The sequence below is a fragment of the Lipotes vexillifer genome, unplaced genomic scaffold (genome assembly GCF_000442215.2).
Source record: "Lipotes vexillifer unplaced genomic scaffold, Lipotes_vexillifer_v1.1 scaffold343, whole genome shotgun sequence".
Classification (NCBI taxonomy): Eukaryota; Metazoa; Chordata; class Mammalia; order Artiodactyla; family Lipotidae; genus Lipotes; species Lipotes vexillifer.
In genome coordinates, this window is record NW_006777506.1 from 526,454 (window position 1) to 541,595 (window position 15,142).

Below are 15,142 nucleotides of genomic sequence, written 5' to 3' on the forward strand. Positions count from 1 at the left end.
TTTTTTTTTTTTTTTTTTTTTTTTTTTTGCAGTACGCAGGCCTCTCACTGTTGTGGCATCTCCCATTGCAGTGCACAGGCTCTGGACACGCAGGCTCAGCGGCCATGGCTCATGGGCCTAGCCGCTCTGCGGCATGTGGGATCTTCCCGGACCGGGGCACAAGCCCGTGTCCCCTGTATCGGCAGGCGGACTCTCAACCACTGCGCCACAAGGGAAGCCCAACACACAAACTTTGACTACATTTCATGTACTAGTTTTAAAAATAGTTTATCAAAGGTTTCTATTTAAAATACATGGATAAGGAATAGGAAACCTTTGGCTTTGGTGCATAGTGAATTTTAGAACCAAGACAAGACTAAAATCAACCACTTAGTTGGTAGTTTTTAAACTATGTTGCACAGAACCTTCTTGAAGTGCCTCTGGAGTTGCCACAGATTGGAGGTGGAAAGGTTGATGGGGAGCCTGATAATAGTGGGCCTTTGGCCCTCAACCCCAACTTTAGCCATTCATCTTTCTTTTGTTTGTTTATATATAGAGATTCCATGTATGATTTAAAAAGATTTTCTGCTAAGAAGCAAAAGATGTGAAAAGCACTGGTCTAATGTTATTAAAGTCTGTGTTTTATTGATATGATTAAGGAAACAAGACTTGAGAGGGTAAGTGATTTGTCCAAAGTGAAAAACTAGATTTGTCTTGCTATACCTTTAAAAAGCAAAGTATAACCATTGTTAGGATGTTCAGTTGGTTCTTGACTTTTCTTAAACTTCTAACGTGAAGTGATCTATTCTGTTTATTATTATATGTATTAGTTATATCCTGTCTACTTTTAAAAAAATAACTGGGTATTTGTGAGCCTTTACATGACCACCTGAGTTCAGGAGGTTTTAAGCTAGGCTTTAAGGTACAAGAGCCAGGTAATGAAGAATAAGAAAGATAGTTTTACTATAAGACATGTGAAAATAATTGAACACAGATTTTGACACTAAGCTTCCTGGAAACTAAGATAAAACAAAAACATTCTATGGAGGGGTATGCCAGTTCTCTCTCTCTCCTCAAGTATAAACTCTTTGAAAACATTTTATATCTTTAAAAACTTCCCCAGGGAATTTAAAGTGCCTAGTCAATACCTTATGACTTATATATGCAATAAGTCATAAGATGTAAGTCAATACCTTATGACATATATATGAATATCTATTTTTATGAATATCTATTTTTAAAAGCTACTGATTTTTTTAAAAAAGACACACTTTCCAGGCATTGATCTTTAACTATGGAAAATATTTATTGGGGTATTATTATATAAGGAATATATATATGGAATGACATACTGGACATGTCTCCAAAGCATTTTTACAAGATATATAGAGACATTGTCCATATCTTTTACTAGGGGCATAATTTAGTTGGTTCTATCAAAAGAGAAAGTCCATAGGGCTTCCCTGGTGGCGCAGTGGTTGAGAGTCCGCCTGCCGATACAGGGGACACGGGTTCGTGCCCCGGTCTGGGAAGATCCTGCATGCCATGGAGCGGCTGGGCCCGTGAGCCATGGCCGCTGGGCCTGCGCGTCTGGAGCCTGTGCTCCGCAACGGGAGAGGCCACAACAGTGAGAAGCCCTCATACCGTAAAAAAAAAAAAAAAAGTCCATAAATCATCTTGAACAAGATTTTCAAAAATGGGATCTTGAACAAGATTTTCAAAAATGGGATATCTAGTTGCCATCTTCCATTTGTCCATTTTTCCAGGGCTGGGCACTGTTTTGCTCTTACACACAGCTTAGAGGTAGTAGTCAGCAGCTCTAACTATTTCTTTCTAGTAACAAGAAAACTGAAGAGACAATAACTGCTCCTTTTGCTAAAAACTCATTTTGAGGATTATTGTGTGCATAATTTATTGATCCTTGATCTCAAAGAATCTGATGCCTAATATTTACTGACTTGTGGAGAACACATAATAGAATTATAAAAATGCCTTCTGCTCTAAAATAATTTTGAATTAGAAAAAATCACAGTTTATGATTTTGTTTATAATCTTTTAATAGTACCCTCAGCTGTTGAATTATACATGTGTTTAACTACAGTATGCCAAGCATATATCTTTAGGTCAATTTGTAGAAAATTGTGTAGAAGGTGAGTAGTAGCTTTTTCTGACTTTTTAGTCCCTATTAACTTTAACCTAAATAATTATTGATCTTATATAAGCATTATTTCAACTATATAGATTTTATGTTGTGTCTAGGTACTAAATTGATCATTGTTATTATACTTTTGCCCATAATCTTAGTAAAGAATTCTTGTAAGACGGAAATCAAATGATTAATTCAAGGATGTAAGCCTTACCAAACATAGCCTACACTGGAGAAGCACCCTTAAGAGAAGTTGTGCCCAGTTTCTTCTTCTGAGGAGATTTACCTACATTCTGTCTTCTGTAGCATCTCTCATCTCTTCTTTTCCCACAGGAATTTAAACTAGTCATTGATTTAAAAAACAACTAGGGGCTTCCCTGGTGGCGCAGTGGTTGAGAGTCCACCTGCCAATGCAGGGGACCACGGGTTCGTGCCCGGTCCGGGAGGATCTCACATGCCGCAGAGCGGCTGGGCCCGTGAGCCATGGCCGCTGAGCCTGCGCGTCTGGAACCTGTGCTCCGCAGCGGGAGGGGCCACAACAGTGAGAGGCCCGTGTACCACAAAAAAATAAATAAATAAAATAACTAGAAGTGTTTTGTAAGGAGATACACTGGTTGTTTGCTTGATAAAAGGGAAGCCAGAAGCTTGGCTATAACCATCACATTAAATTAGAATTTCTGAATTTGTGTAATTAATTATGAAAATCTATTTTTTATTTTCACTTAACCTTTCAATATTTCACAAGCAAATACTTGTTGTGTAAGTTATACAGAGAAACTTTATTTTTTTTAACTCATAGTGCCAGTGAAAAACCATGCCAGTGTTTCAGACTATAACAGAATTTCTGAAGCTGTGAGCATTAAAAGAAAACAAAACAAACACATTGTAGCATGGTTATTTTAAATGCCTTCAAAATCTATTATGTAGTATTCTGTTTTAATAATAGAAATAATTTTTTTTCTGTTCTGAATTTGGTGACATTAGAAAGTTTTTCAACTTCATTATTCATAACTTTTTGAATCTGAAATTATTGACACCACTTCTCCCAATTGGTTTGAGAATTTAATGTAGGCGATTTTAGTTCCTTGAGAGAAAATTGTTATATCTTTAAATTATTACTTGTAGATTAACTCACTTTGCTAATTTGTGGGGGAAAAAAATTCTACTAGAGTCTCTTGCCCACAGCTCACTGTTACCCAAATTGCTTACTTTTTGCTGAGGTTATATTGTGTCCAGAGAGGACACATTTTCAATAAATCTAGTATTACATTTCATGTAATGAAGTTTGAAGGTAAATCACTACATGATAACTGAGTTGATTATGAAAGGTTCTGCATATAATTTAAGTGCTTACCGCCAAAATGTGGCTCTCTGATACCTCAACAGTAATATGTATACAAACAACCTCAGTTTTGAAAATCTGTAGTTTAACTCGTTTGGTGATTATCTCTTTTCTGAAGAGTTTAATGTTCTTTCATTTTCTTTTACTTTTTTAAAATTGAAGTATAGTTGATTTACAATGTTGTGTTAGTTTCTGGTATATAGCGGAGTGATTCAGTTATATATATATATATATGCATATTCTTTTTCATATTCTTTTCCATTATGGTTTATTAAAGGGTATTGAATATAGTTCCCTGTGCTATACAGTAGGACCTTGTTGTTTGTCTATTTTATATATAGTATGTTGCACATTTTACTTTTACTTTGAAGTTGAGCTTGTTGAGGGACGTTCTGGAATCTGAATATAGTCTCAGTATCCAGGACCCTCAAGGATAGCAAAATTCTCAATGCTCAAGTCCCTTATATAGAATGGTGTAGTATTTGTGTATAACCGACACACATTCTCCTGTGTACTTTAAATCATCTCTAGATTATTTGTAATACGTAATACAGTGTAAATGCTATGTAAATAGGTGCCAGTGCACAGCAAATTCAGGTTTCACTTTTTGGAATTTGATGGAACTTTGTTGCCAAATATTTTCGATCCATGGTTGATTGAATCTATAGATGTGGAACTGGTGGATATGGAGGGAAGGCTGTACAGATTACCAGAATCAACCCCAAGAACTTTGTCTAAAACTAAGTCTAATTGTTGCTTTTTACACAAGAGAGATAAATTAGGAGTAGCCTATAGGTGTAAATGCATAAACTTCTTAAATTTCATAATTATTATTACATTGGTTTTCCAAAAACATTTTTGTGTTGTATACTCATTCTTACATATTTTTTCTTAATTTCGTCACCAGCTAACAATGCAGTGGATTTTACAACAGTGAAATTGCTGCTTCAGGATTCTAAAAGTTTGCTACATGCTTTCAGTACAAGGTCAAATTATGATGGTATTCTTCCACAGGCCTTTGCTCAAGTAAACAAACTACTCCAAACATTTATAGAGGTAAGATACCTTTGGAATGCCACTTAGAGTAGCTAATCACATGCATTCTAAAAATGTATTGGGCAGACAACAGTAGGTAAAAGATTTTAACTTATTCTAACATACTAAAAGTAAATATTAAGTGAATTGAATGGCGAGTAAGCAATCTTTATTACAAGTTATGAAACACATCCTCTTGTGGAAGCAGTGTCACAGCAGTTGTTGGGATTTTATATTATTTCATTTATGAATAGAAGAAAGCTATGCATTGTTGCTGACTACTCATTTTTCAGTGCTCCTGACCAGTGGATCACAACATGCATCAAGATACTTTGGAAATTTTTTAAACATGCAGATGCCAAGGCCCTCTCAAATTTTACTGAATAAAACTTCTGGCAGTGGTACTCAGTAATGTTTTTGTTCTTGTTTCATGTTTTATTTTGAAATAGTTTCAAACTTACAAAAAATTTACAAGAGTAATATAAAGAATTCTCATATATATCCTTTACCCTGATTTCCCAATGTTAATATTTTATCACATTTGCTTTATTGTTTTCCCTGTCTATCTACCTGTCTACTTATCTAACCAAAATATTTTTTCTGAACTGTTTAAGAGTATGTTGCAGATATCATTCTCCTTTACCCCTAAATATTTCCATATATTTATATCCTAAAGATTAAGGGTATGTTATGTAACTAGTATAATTAATCAGAAAATTAATATTGACATAATTATCTAACCTGCAGACCCTATTCAAACTTGCCAATCGACCTACCAATTTTTTAACAAGTCTCCTCATGTGAGTCTTATGCAGTCCACCTAGCACTGATGGCCTTTTTGCCCCTTTAAAATGACAATGGGAGTTTTGTCCCTGGTAATACTGTATTTCTACAGTCTTCTAATTTCAAATCTATAAAATTCTGGATCGTTTATATGCCCGAAATAGCTCAAAAAACTCAGCATCACAATTACTAGGTAGGCTATTAATGGTACTTTCATCTAGTATATATATATCATATTCTTTTTTTCTTCAAGTTATTGGCCAGGTTTTTCTCAGTGATTTTTTCTGCTAACATAGATCCCACTACTTATGAAGTAATGAAAGGATTAGATGATATTAAACTTAGTCATAGTTGGTGAGGAAAGAACTTACTTGCTTAAGAGAGTATCTTACACAGTGAAAGAAGCATCTTTTTGATAAACTCATAGGAAATATATGATAATTCTTGAGGAAATAATTGATTTAAGGGGTGAATGATCTTTTGGTTTAAGATGACCAAAACATCAGTAGTTATATTTTTCTATGGCAAGTGTGACTTTTAGAACCTTTAGTAGGGAAGAATGGACCTGGAAATGTAGGAGTTGCAGCTTGAGTACTGTACTTGAACTGTGTAGGGGAAAATACGTTATCCTTTTCCCTCACAGAACTGAGCCCTGAACCCCATCTTTACTGAAACAGACATGGTGAACAAGATGAAAAGTTCAAGATACTCACAGGCTTAGCAGTTTTTGAATTAAAATTATTGAGAATAAAAAAAATTAGGATTGACTGAGATAAAAATGTTAATGAATATCAAGATTCTTTCATCAATTGGAAACCTAGCAATGGGAGTTACCATGAAAATGTGATGTTAAAATTTAGTGTTGTTTATCACATAATGGTATGCCTAAGAAATATTGCCCCCTTTTAAAAATATTGAATTATTACTTAGTAAGTTATTTCTTCTTGGATCCTGATTTTCCAGTTGTCACATTGGTAAGCTTCAAGAAGGCAAGTGGCAAAGAATCTAGTATCCTCATTATTGCATTTCCCTCAACACTTGGCATTAGTCTGATTGCTTGAAACAACCTGTGTTGTTTCCACAGTTAGAGCTCTCAAGTGTTGCTTTATTTTCACGTTTGAAACAATTCATTGTCCAAGTCAGCCAGGAACATTGTGATTTAGCTTGGGCTTTTAAAATACACTTTCAATAGGGTTTTGTTTTGTAGAATACATTAGATTTGATATGTGACCTGAATACTTAGTCATGTGTCACTAACATGAGCAACAAGAAGTAGATTACCTCCAGGAATAGGATATCTAAATATAGTAACTATAAAAAAAATCCCCCTGTATCTGAATTTACCAAGTGTAGAAAATCTGGAAAAGAGAAATATTATTTGTTTGCTTCTGAGAAACAAAAATGGAAAGTTAAGTAGCATCATTTTCCAGATTTTTGTATAGATGGGGTGGAGAAAAGGATATATATTTTTTTCTTTTATAAGCCTTTTAACCACCATAAAAAAAAAAGACTTGCTCTTCCAGGAGATAGAATAATTAAAATAAGTCTTGTTAATAAACTTTAGGCTTGTGTGCCTCAGACTTCCCATGCTGACTAGTTGTGTTTTTACCTTCTGGTTATTTAACCTCTCTGAGCCTTAATCCCTTCTTTTGTAAAAAGAGTATAATAATCACTGCTTCAGACCTTTCATGACAAATAAATTAATATTTGTAGAGCACTTAGTGCCTAGCACATAGTAAGTGCTATATAAGTGTTTGAAAAAGCAATCCATTTGCATAGTTGTATACACTACTGTTTGAGAGCTGAGGAAAAGCACTATGTGGTGAGTAAACACATTTATTTCAGAACAAAATACGTCTTTCCATTCATGTGTATTTATTAAGTTCATAATTAATGTAAACAGGCAATTTTCTTCCTGCCTCGAAAGAAATAAAAGGGAAATATTCTCTTTATAGTTGGAGAGAGATTATAACCCCATTCATAGACTACTGAAGGTCAAATTTTGTTCATGCCTCTTAGCATCTGTGTGACCTTGCATGAGTTACTTATCCTTTCTGTGCCTCAGTTATAAAATATAGATAATCACAGATGTAATTGTGATGGTTAACTTTCTATCTATATATAAAGTTTTAAGAAAATTATAAGTAAAGTTCTTAGAAAATTCTTGTACATGAGAAATGCTAAATAAATATTAACTGTTACACTTTTGGAAATTTCCTTTTTTTTAATTTGATAAACATGAAACTAATAAACCATGAATAATCCATGAAGCTAACCTTTGAAATCATTACTTTTATCAACAAAGGAAACCTAGAGATTTTATTTAAGTTCACAAAGAAGTTATAGTAGTGCCAAGTCGAAAAACCCAAGTTAAAATCATAGTTAAAACTTTTTTTTCCATTCTATCAGATATATTTTTCACCTAAGTTAATATTTTCCCCCAAAGTGATTTTTTAAAAAAATCACTTGAACCAGTAGTATCACTCTTTTACCCTGCTTAAAAATATGCTCAGATCTATTCTTAAATACTTTTAATTGGTCATGCTATTTACTGTACCATCTCCTTCCATCAACTACCAAACTTCTTAAAAGAGCAGTCTATAACAGTTGTTTCCATTTCTTTGCTCACTTACTTCTTCATCCCTTACAAGTAGAATTCTACTTCTATACTCTGTAATAAGTATATTGGAAATATTGTTTGATATAAATGGAAAAGGAAATTTTTTTTTACCTCTGATGCTATTCTGGGAATATTCTATACATAATCAAGGACAAAGAAGAATCAGCACTTCCCAGAAAGCTAGAACATTTGTAAGCAACAATTAGCATTCTTTTTCTCTCACTTACTAGTGAAGGACTAGCTGCATATTATGTAATTCTTATTTCCCCAGGTCAAGGCAAAACTTAAGCAAAATCCTTCAAAAAATACAGCGGGTAAAAGGCAAGAAGATAATTCTTTGATGAAATCTAATAACCAAGAAATCACCGTTTCCTCAGGTTCTCATCTTCCCCAACCCAGCAGGCATCAAGAGATCTGGTCTGTCCTAGAGAATGTTTGGATTACAATATATCAAAACAGGTACTAAATTTCCAAGAATTTTTGGGTTTTAGGATTTTCCATCATTACTCTTATTCATTAAATAGTTAGTGTTTGGGTTGTGAGTTTAACAATATAGTTTGTACTAGATTATCTTAAGAGGGCCTTTTGTCAAATTTGTACCCTTAGAAACAGTGATGCTTAACTAGGGGTGCACATCACAATTATCTGGAGAGTTTAAAAAATATATATGCCTAGGTTCTAAGAAGTGCTGATTCAGTAGGACTGAAGTGAAGCTGAACTAGTGCTTCTCTCCAGGTGATTCAGATGTGAAACCTTGATGAGAATCATTGCCTATATGTCAAAACCAATGAATAGTCGCCAAGATTAGCTAAACGAATTAGCAGGATACAAAGCCTTAATCAGATTTAAAATAATGTAAAGAAAACATCAGTCTGGATAAGGGAAAATTCATGTAAAATTTTTTAAAAAGAAAGATAAATACTTTTACTTAAAACGGAGAAGTACTTTTATTTCATACACATGAAGTATTATGGTCTTGGTAAAATGAAAAGATAGAGACCATTTGTGAGTAGTCTTTAAATAGGCTGCTGCTAGAGTAACTTAAAAAATTATTGAAAACAACTGGTTTTAAAGTAGGCCGACGCTCCCTTCCACACTTCTCCCCAGGCCCATAGTCTTTATATAATTAATATGTTAATCTTACTATATGCTTTGTAGTATGATTTTGTCTCTAGGGCCCAGTTTGTTGTTTTGGGTTAAGATCATTTATCTGTTCTAGTTGTCTACAAGAGCAGCAAAGTAATATTAGCACTCCACTTAAACATCTATTCTCAATCAGTCATAGATTTGGGACCCATTTTTAGTCCTTGACAACAATTAAAAGTCTTTTTCAAACAAATATATAGTCTGTTATCCTAAAGAAATAACGATATCTGACATGAGGTAAAGAAAACATTTAAAATTTTGTATTTTCATATAAAGCAAAGGTTTTGTTTGTTTTGTCCAGTCTTAATGTATTTTTAATGTTGTGGCTTATCAGATATTTTTGCAGCAGAAAGTTGTATATGCCAGAAATGATCACTTTAAAAATAAAGTAGTTTAGGGCCTCCCTGGTGACGCAGTGGTTGCGAGTCCGCCTGCCGATGCAGGGGACACGGGTTCGTGCCCCGGTCCAGGAAGATCCCACATGCCGCAGAGCGGCTGGGCCTGTGAGCCATGGCCGCTGAGCCTGCGCGTCCGGAGCCTGTGCTCCGCAACGGGAGAGGCCACGACAGTGAGAGGCCCGCGTACCACAAAAAAAAATAAAAATAAAAAAATAAAGTAGTTTAAAACAATATCTAAGATATTTTAATGTTCCTTTCATTTAGAAAATGTTTGAGTACTTTATGTACCTTAGAACTGACCTATAATATACATACATTTGTGTTGGATGTTACAGAGTTCTTGGTAATTTCTGGATAATAGACTTTACATTATAGTACTTCAGTAAGTGGAAAACGCTTATATTATTTTATCGGTATATAGTTTTTAAAGACTACTTTATTGTTGCCCATGCCTGGTTGTGTACCAGAGTCACTGTAGAACTTCTCAACATATTCATGTTTGAGCCTTTCACATAGAGATGCTCATGTGAAGATCTGGTAGGCTCTATGCACAATTTTTATAAAATAAAAAAAATAATTTTTATAAAACTATTATTAGAGCACCTATGCACAACCTTAAAAGAGGTTGAGGTTAGCAGATGTAAGCTTTTATATATAGAATGGGTAAACAACAGAATCCTGCAATATAGCACAGAGATCTATATTCAATATCCTATGATAAACCATAATGGAAAAGAATATAAAAAAAGAATGTACATATATGTATAACTGAATCACTGCTGTACAGCAGAAATTAACACAACATTGTAAATCAACTATACTTCAATTTAAAAAATTGAAAAATAAAATAAAATAACAGAAATCTATTCACTCAGTTCTGGAAGCTAGAAAGTCTGAAATCCAGGTGTCTGCAGAGTTGGTTCTTTTAGGAGGTTCTGAGGGAGAATCTATTCCATGACTGTCTCCTAGCTTCTAGTAGCTGCCAGCAGTATTTGTAGATATATCACCCCACTCTCTGCCTTTGTCTTCACATAGGGTAGTGCCCACCCTAATCCAGAATGACTCATTTTAACTTAAGTAATTGCAAAGATCCTATTTTAAATAAGGCCACATTCTCAGGTTGTGGGTGAACATGAATTCTGGGGGGACACTGTTCAGCCCATACAGTATATATTTTGATTTTTTATATGGTTGCTATTATTCGAGTACATTTTGTATACCTTAATTTTTCTGTTTCATAGATGGCATAAGCATCATTTTAATAGTTGTTTGGTCTTTCATCAGGTGGCTAATTTACTATTTATTAACACTTTTTAAAATATTGTTGAACATTTAGGTGATTACTAATTGTTACCCAGTTATGAATAATTATTAATATGTGATAGATTTCTAAAATTGGAATTACCAGAGTAAAGTATATGAGCACTTATAACATCCAGTTTCAGCAAACTCTAAATCTGATGTCTGATTTTTTTTCTTCATTCTTATGTACAGGAGTACTGTCAGTACTTATGTACTGACTTGAATATAAATTGATATTATTAATTCCCTTCCATCTCTTATGGTCTCTTAGAGTGAAACATTATTCACATAGCTTTTACAGTACTACTTTAGATTAGACCTGTATAGTTGTTGATCCATATCTTTTGCCTGAATGGTAGCCTGGACATTCACAAGTTAGTCTTTTATTTCTAATTTAAATAGTTTAGCATTATGAGAGAGGAGTTTTAAATATTACCTAATTTTATACATTAGAAATCGAAATACTTGAATTACACTAAATATGCATGTGTACCTATGAGCATTTTTGTCTCTATTTTAGCATGGATGTGTTTCAAAGATTGGGCTCAAATTCAGCTCTGATGTCTTCAAAAATAGCATCATTTGAAGAAGCATTTGTATATCTTCAAAAGTTAATGGAAGCTGTTAAGGTTATTCTTGAAGGAATTCAGAGGTAAATACTAACTAATTTTAAAGTTTATTACTTTCATCTTTCTTTTAGGTTTATCAGCTTTTTCAGAGTTGCTGGGAGACTTCCAGCAAGTTTTATAAACTAATGGCTTTTAGATTTAACTTTTTTTCCCTCCCTTGCAAAGAATCCCTGTTTCTAATTTGGACCACACGAATGTTTCCACTTTTTTCCTTTCTAGGAAAAAATAGACCAGATTATATGCTTCATAAGGAACTTTATTTTCTTTATTGCATAACTATAGCTACAAGAATAGTGCCTGACACATAACGGGCACTCAGTAATTACTTGTTGAATGAAAAATATGCGTTAAGGTAATTATCACTGCCCTTTAAAAACAAATATATGTTAATGTTTGTAAACATGATTGATTTCATCCAATACAGTCTCACAGTACCATAAACTGAAAAAGTTTGAGAAGCAACCTAGTTTTATGATGCTTTGAGACTTAATACATATGTGATTATTTTAAATATTTGTGACGTATATAGAAAATATAGTTCCAGAAAAGTATAGAATGGACCATACCACCTGTGTAGTGTGAAGTCAGATGTTTTCTTTTGTGGCACTGAAGAATACTAAGCTTAATCTTGCAATTTTTTCTTTATATACCAAAGTTGCTTGACCTGAATTGGCATGCAGCTTGCTGACAGAAGAATACTGTTCTTCATAAATTAAAAAAACAAAATCAAAACCGATTTGATTTTAGCATGTCCAAGTTTTAAAAACTTGGATTTTTAAAACAATAGCAGCTTTTGGTTTTGTTTTCATTTCTCTTTACGGGTTTTTGGAAACTTCTTCTCGTTGTTAATGCACAAAGCATTTGTACCTCTTTTTGGATCACTTGGCTAATATGATTCTTAGAATAAAAAATTACCAAAACGTTTTGCCACTCTTAAGTTACTAATGAATTGAAGATGTAACAGATCCCGAGACAAGTATCATCTCTAAGTGCATGTAGTCTCTTATTTTATTTAAGGCAATATTAAACAAGAGTAGCTCTATGAAGAAGAAATATTCAGTTCTGATGTTAGCTATGTAAAAGCTGTTGCACATGCTACATTGCATAAAAGCCATGCTTGACACATTACCTTTTCTACAGAAAGTAGGGATATTAGTCTGAATTCAATTACTCAACAAATGTTTATTGAGCACTGCCTGTGCTTGGCATCATGCTAGCTCTGGGGAATCAAAGATAAATGAGATGCAAACTCTGACTCCAATGAGCTTGTAGAAATAGTGCAGTCACATTGAAACAGATAATTGCAATGAAGAGTTATTGATATTTTAATAGGATTACAGGCAGTGGAGCCAGGGAGAGTCTGGGAAAAGATGAGACTGGATCGAGGTTGGAGGGGAATGACTTATAGGCTGCATAAAGCAGTTTCCACTTTATTCTGTAGGCTAGTATTTCACACATCCAGAGCCGTCAGTTATGTGCCTTGACAGAAATGTTTCTGGTTCAAAACCTTCAGAAATATTGCATATTATATTACCCACTCAGAAAATCACTATACATCCATTAATAGCTTTTATAGACTTTGCTGTAGAGAAAGCTTCTAAATTTTAGAACCTTTAAACATATTGTTTCCTCGACCCCACCCCAGAGATTCTGATGGAATTGGTCTGAGGGTGTGCCTCGCTATCAGGATTTTAAAAATTTCTCCAGGTGATTCTAATGTGTAGGCAGTGTTGAGACCCACTAGCCATTATGCTTAGCCAGGTGTTCTCAGAGTGTGGGCACAGAACTAGCATCATCATCACCACCTGGAACTTGTTAAAAATGCAAATTCTCAAACTCTACCAGACCTCCTGAATCAGAAACTCAGGGTAGGGCCTTGCAGTCTGTGTCCTCCAGGTGATTCTGTGCAGGCTAAAGGCTGAGCACCATGGGCCTAAGTGGTGCTCAGCCCTGGTGGCCAATTCTAATCATCTGGGAGCTTAAAAAAGAAAAAAAGAGAACAATGGCTGGGTGCTGCCTTAAACCTATTCAATCTGATTCTCTGGGGGTGGGACCTGGGTGTATGCATTTTTATAAACTCCCCTGGTGAGTCTCATGTGGAGTCATGGTTGAGAAGGTATAGCATGTACTGCTTTCATAAACTGTATCTAAGGAAGTAAATACTTGAATTTTAAGGCTGATTCAGTTTTGTTAATCTTTCCTGTAAGTGTACATATTTCCAGGAATAAGAAAATGTTAGTGGTTCTGCTACTTTTTATAATGTGACCTGGAGTAAATTGTCTTGAGCCTCAGTCTTCATCTATAAAAGAGGCATAATAATGCCTTCCCAGAGCTTTTCATAAAGTTATTGTGCTTTGAAAGTCGGATGTTGGTATAACTAACCAAACCAGCGATTCTCTGCTTATTTGCTGGGGAAGATAAGAGTTCTAGATGTTATCCCAGACTTACTGAAATCACAGTATCTGTAGGTATTCTGTAGAGGAGGAAAGTTGTATTTTTAACAGGCTTTCCAAGAGATTTATATGCAGTTGGTGGGGGACCACAGTTAAAGAAATTAATCCAACCTCCTGTAATAAATATAGTAGAACCTCTTGAGTTACCAGCAGAGGGCATTATGATTAAAAAGTTTGCCCGTTTAAGCATTCATTAATCAACAGAAACTACTAAAATTGCAAGTTTTTTTTTAAACCTTCAAACAGTGGACATTTGAAAAAAACGTAGTAAAAGTTAATATATATTGTTTTGTCAAGTGAATATGTGGTCTTAAAATCCTTTAAAGGAGGGCTTCCCTGGTGGCGCAGTGGTTGAGAGTCCACCTGCTGATGCAGGGGACACGGGTTTGTGCCCCGGTCCGGGAAGATCCCACATGCCGCGGAGCGGCTGGGCCCGTGAGCCATGGCCGCTGAGCCTGTGCGTCCAGAGCCTGTGCTCTGCAACGGGAGAGGCCACAACAGTGAGAGGCCCTCGTACCGCAAAAAAAACCCAGTCATGTTAAAGTAAGTTCAGTTAAAAAATTGGAGGTTAGCTAACTATGAGTGGATTTTTAAACGTTGAAAAATACACTCAAATTTGTAGTGACTACAAATTCATTAGTATTTTGGACGCTTACTAAAATGAAATAGTTTCATTTAGTTTTGAGATGCATGCTCAGTGAATATATGTCAACTCTATTTCTTTTTATTATAGCAGACCATTTATAGTGTTACATTAGGAATCAATAATAGATGACCTGTTAACTGGGTCCTTCAGTTAAAGAAGTGAATGAAAATGTGTTTGTTGAACTAAGAGTTTGGGCTTCTAGTTCAGATCTTTCCCATTGTAGCTGACTTCAGGCATGTCATCTACCCTCTCTAAGCTACAGTTTCTTTCCTTAGTAAGTGAGAATACTCATCTCTTCTTCACATGATGTGTATGAAGATACTTTTTAAACTGTAACATATTTACAAGTGTTAGTCTTTATCTTCTCTTTAGTTAAATTTGAAATGTTTAAAAGTGTGTTATTTCAGTTTTAATAGGGGTCTAAACATGATTGTCATAAGTTAAGATTGAAAATATTGATGTAACAGTTGTTCACACAGTTATACAATTAAGAACAGAATACCTAATTTGGTAAAAGTTGAAAATGGGATGGGAATATTGCTGATTTCTATACTTTCTGCACATTTTCTTCTTGGGTAGGAGAGTGAACTTATTTGCTATTGGTTTAGAGATTGCTTCTCTCTTATCTTTCCTTTTATACATATACAGGATTAATTTGAGCAC

General features: G+C 34.6%; 1 protein-coding gene across 1 annotated transcript in view; it reads left to right on the top strand.

Moving 5' to 3' along the window:
- The window catches only part of SWT1 (SWT1 RNA endoribonuclease homolog), an 86,085-nt gene that overhangs the window by 31,221 nt on the left and 39,722 nt on the right, over positions 1-15,142 (top strand). The window contains exons 13-15 of the mRNA XM_007451142.1: positions 4,375-4,523; positions 8,177-8,364; positions 11,272-11,403. Of these exons, the coding sequence (XP_007451204.1) occupies positions 4,375-4,523; positions 8,177-8,364; positions 11,272-11,403 (469 nt within the window). The remainder of the gene's footprint in view (positions 1-4,374; positions 4,524-8,176; positions 8,365-11,271; positions 11,404-15,142) is intronic.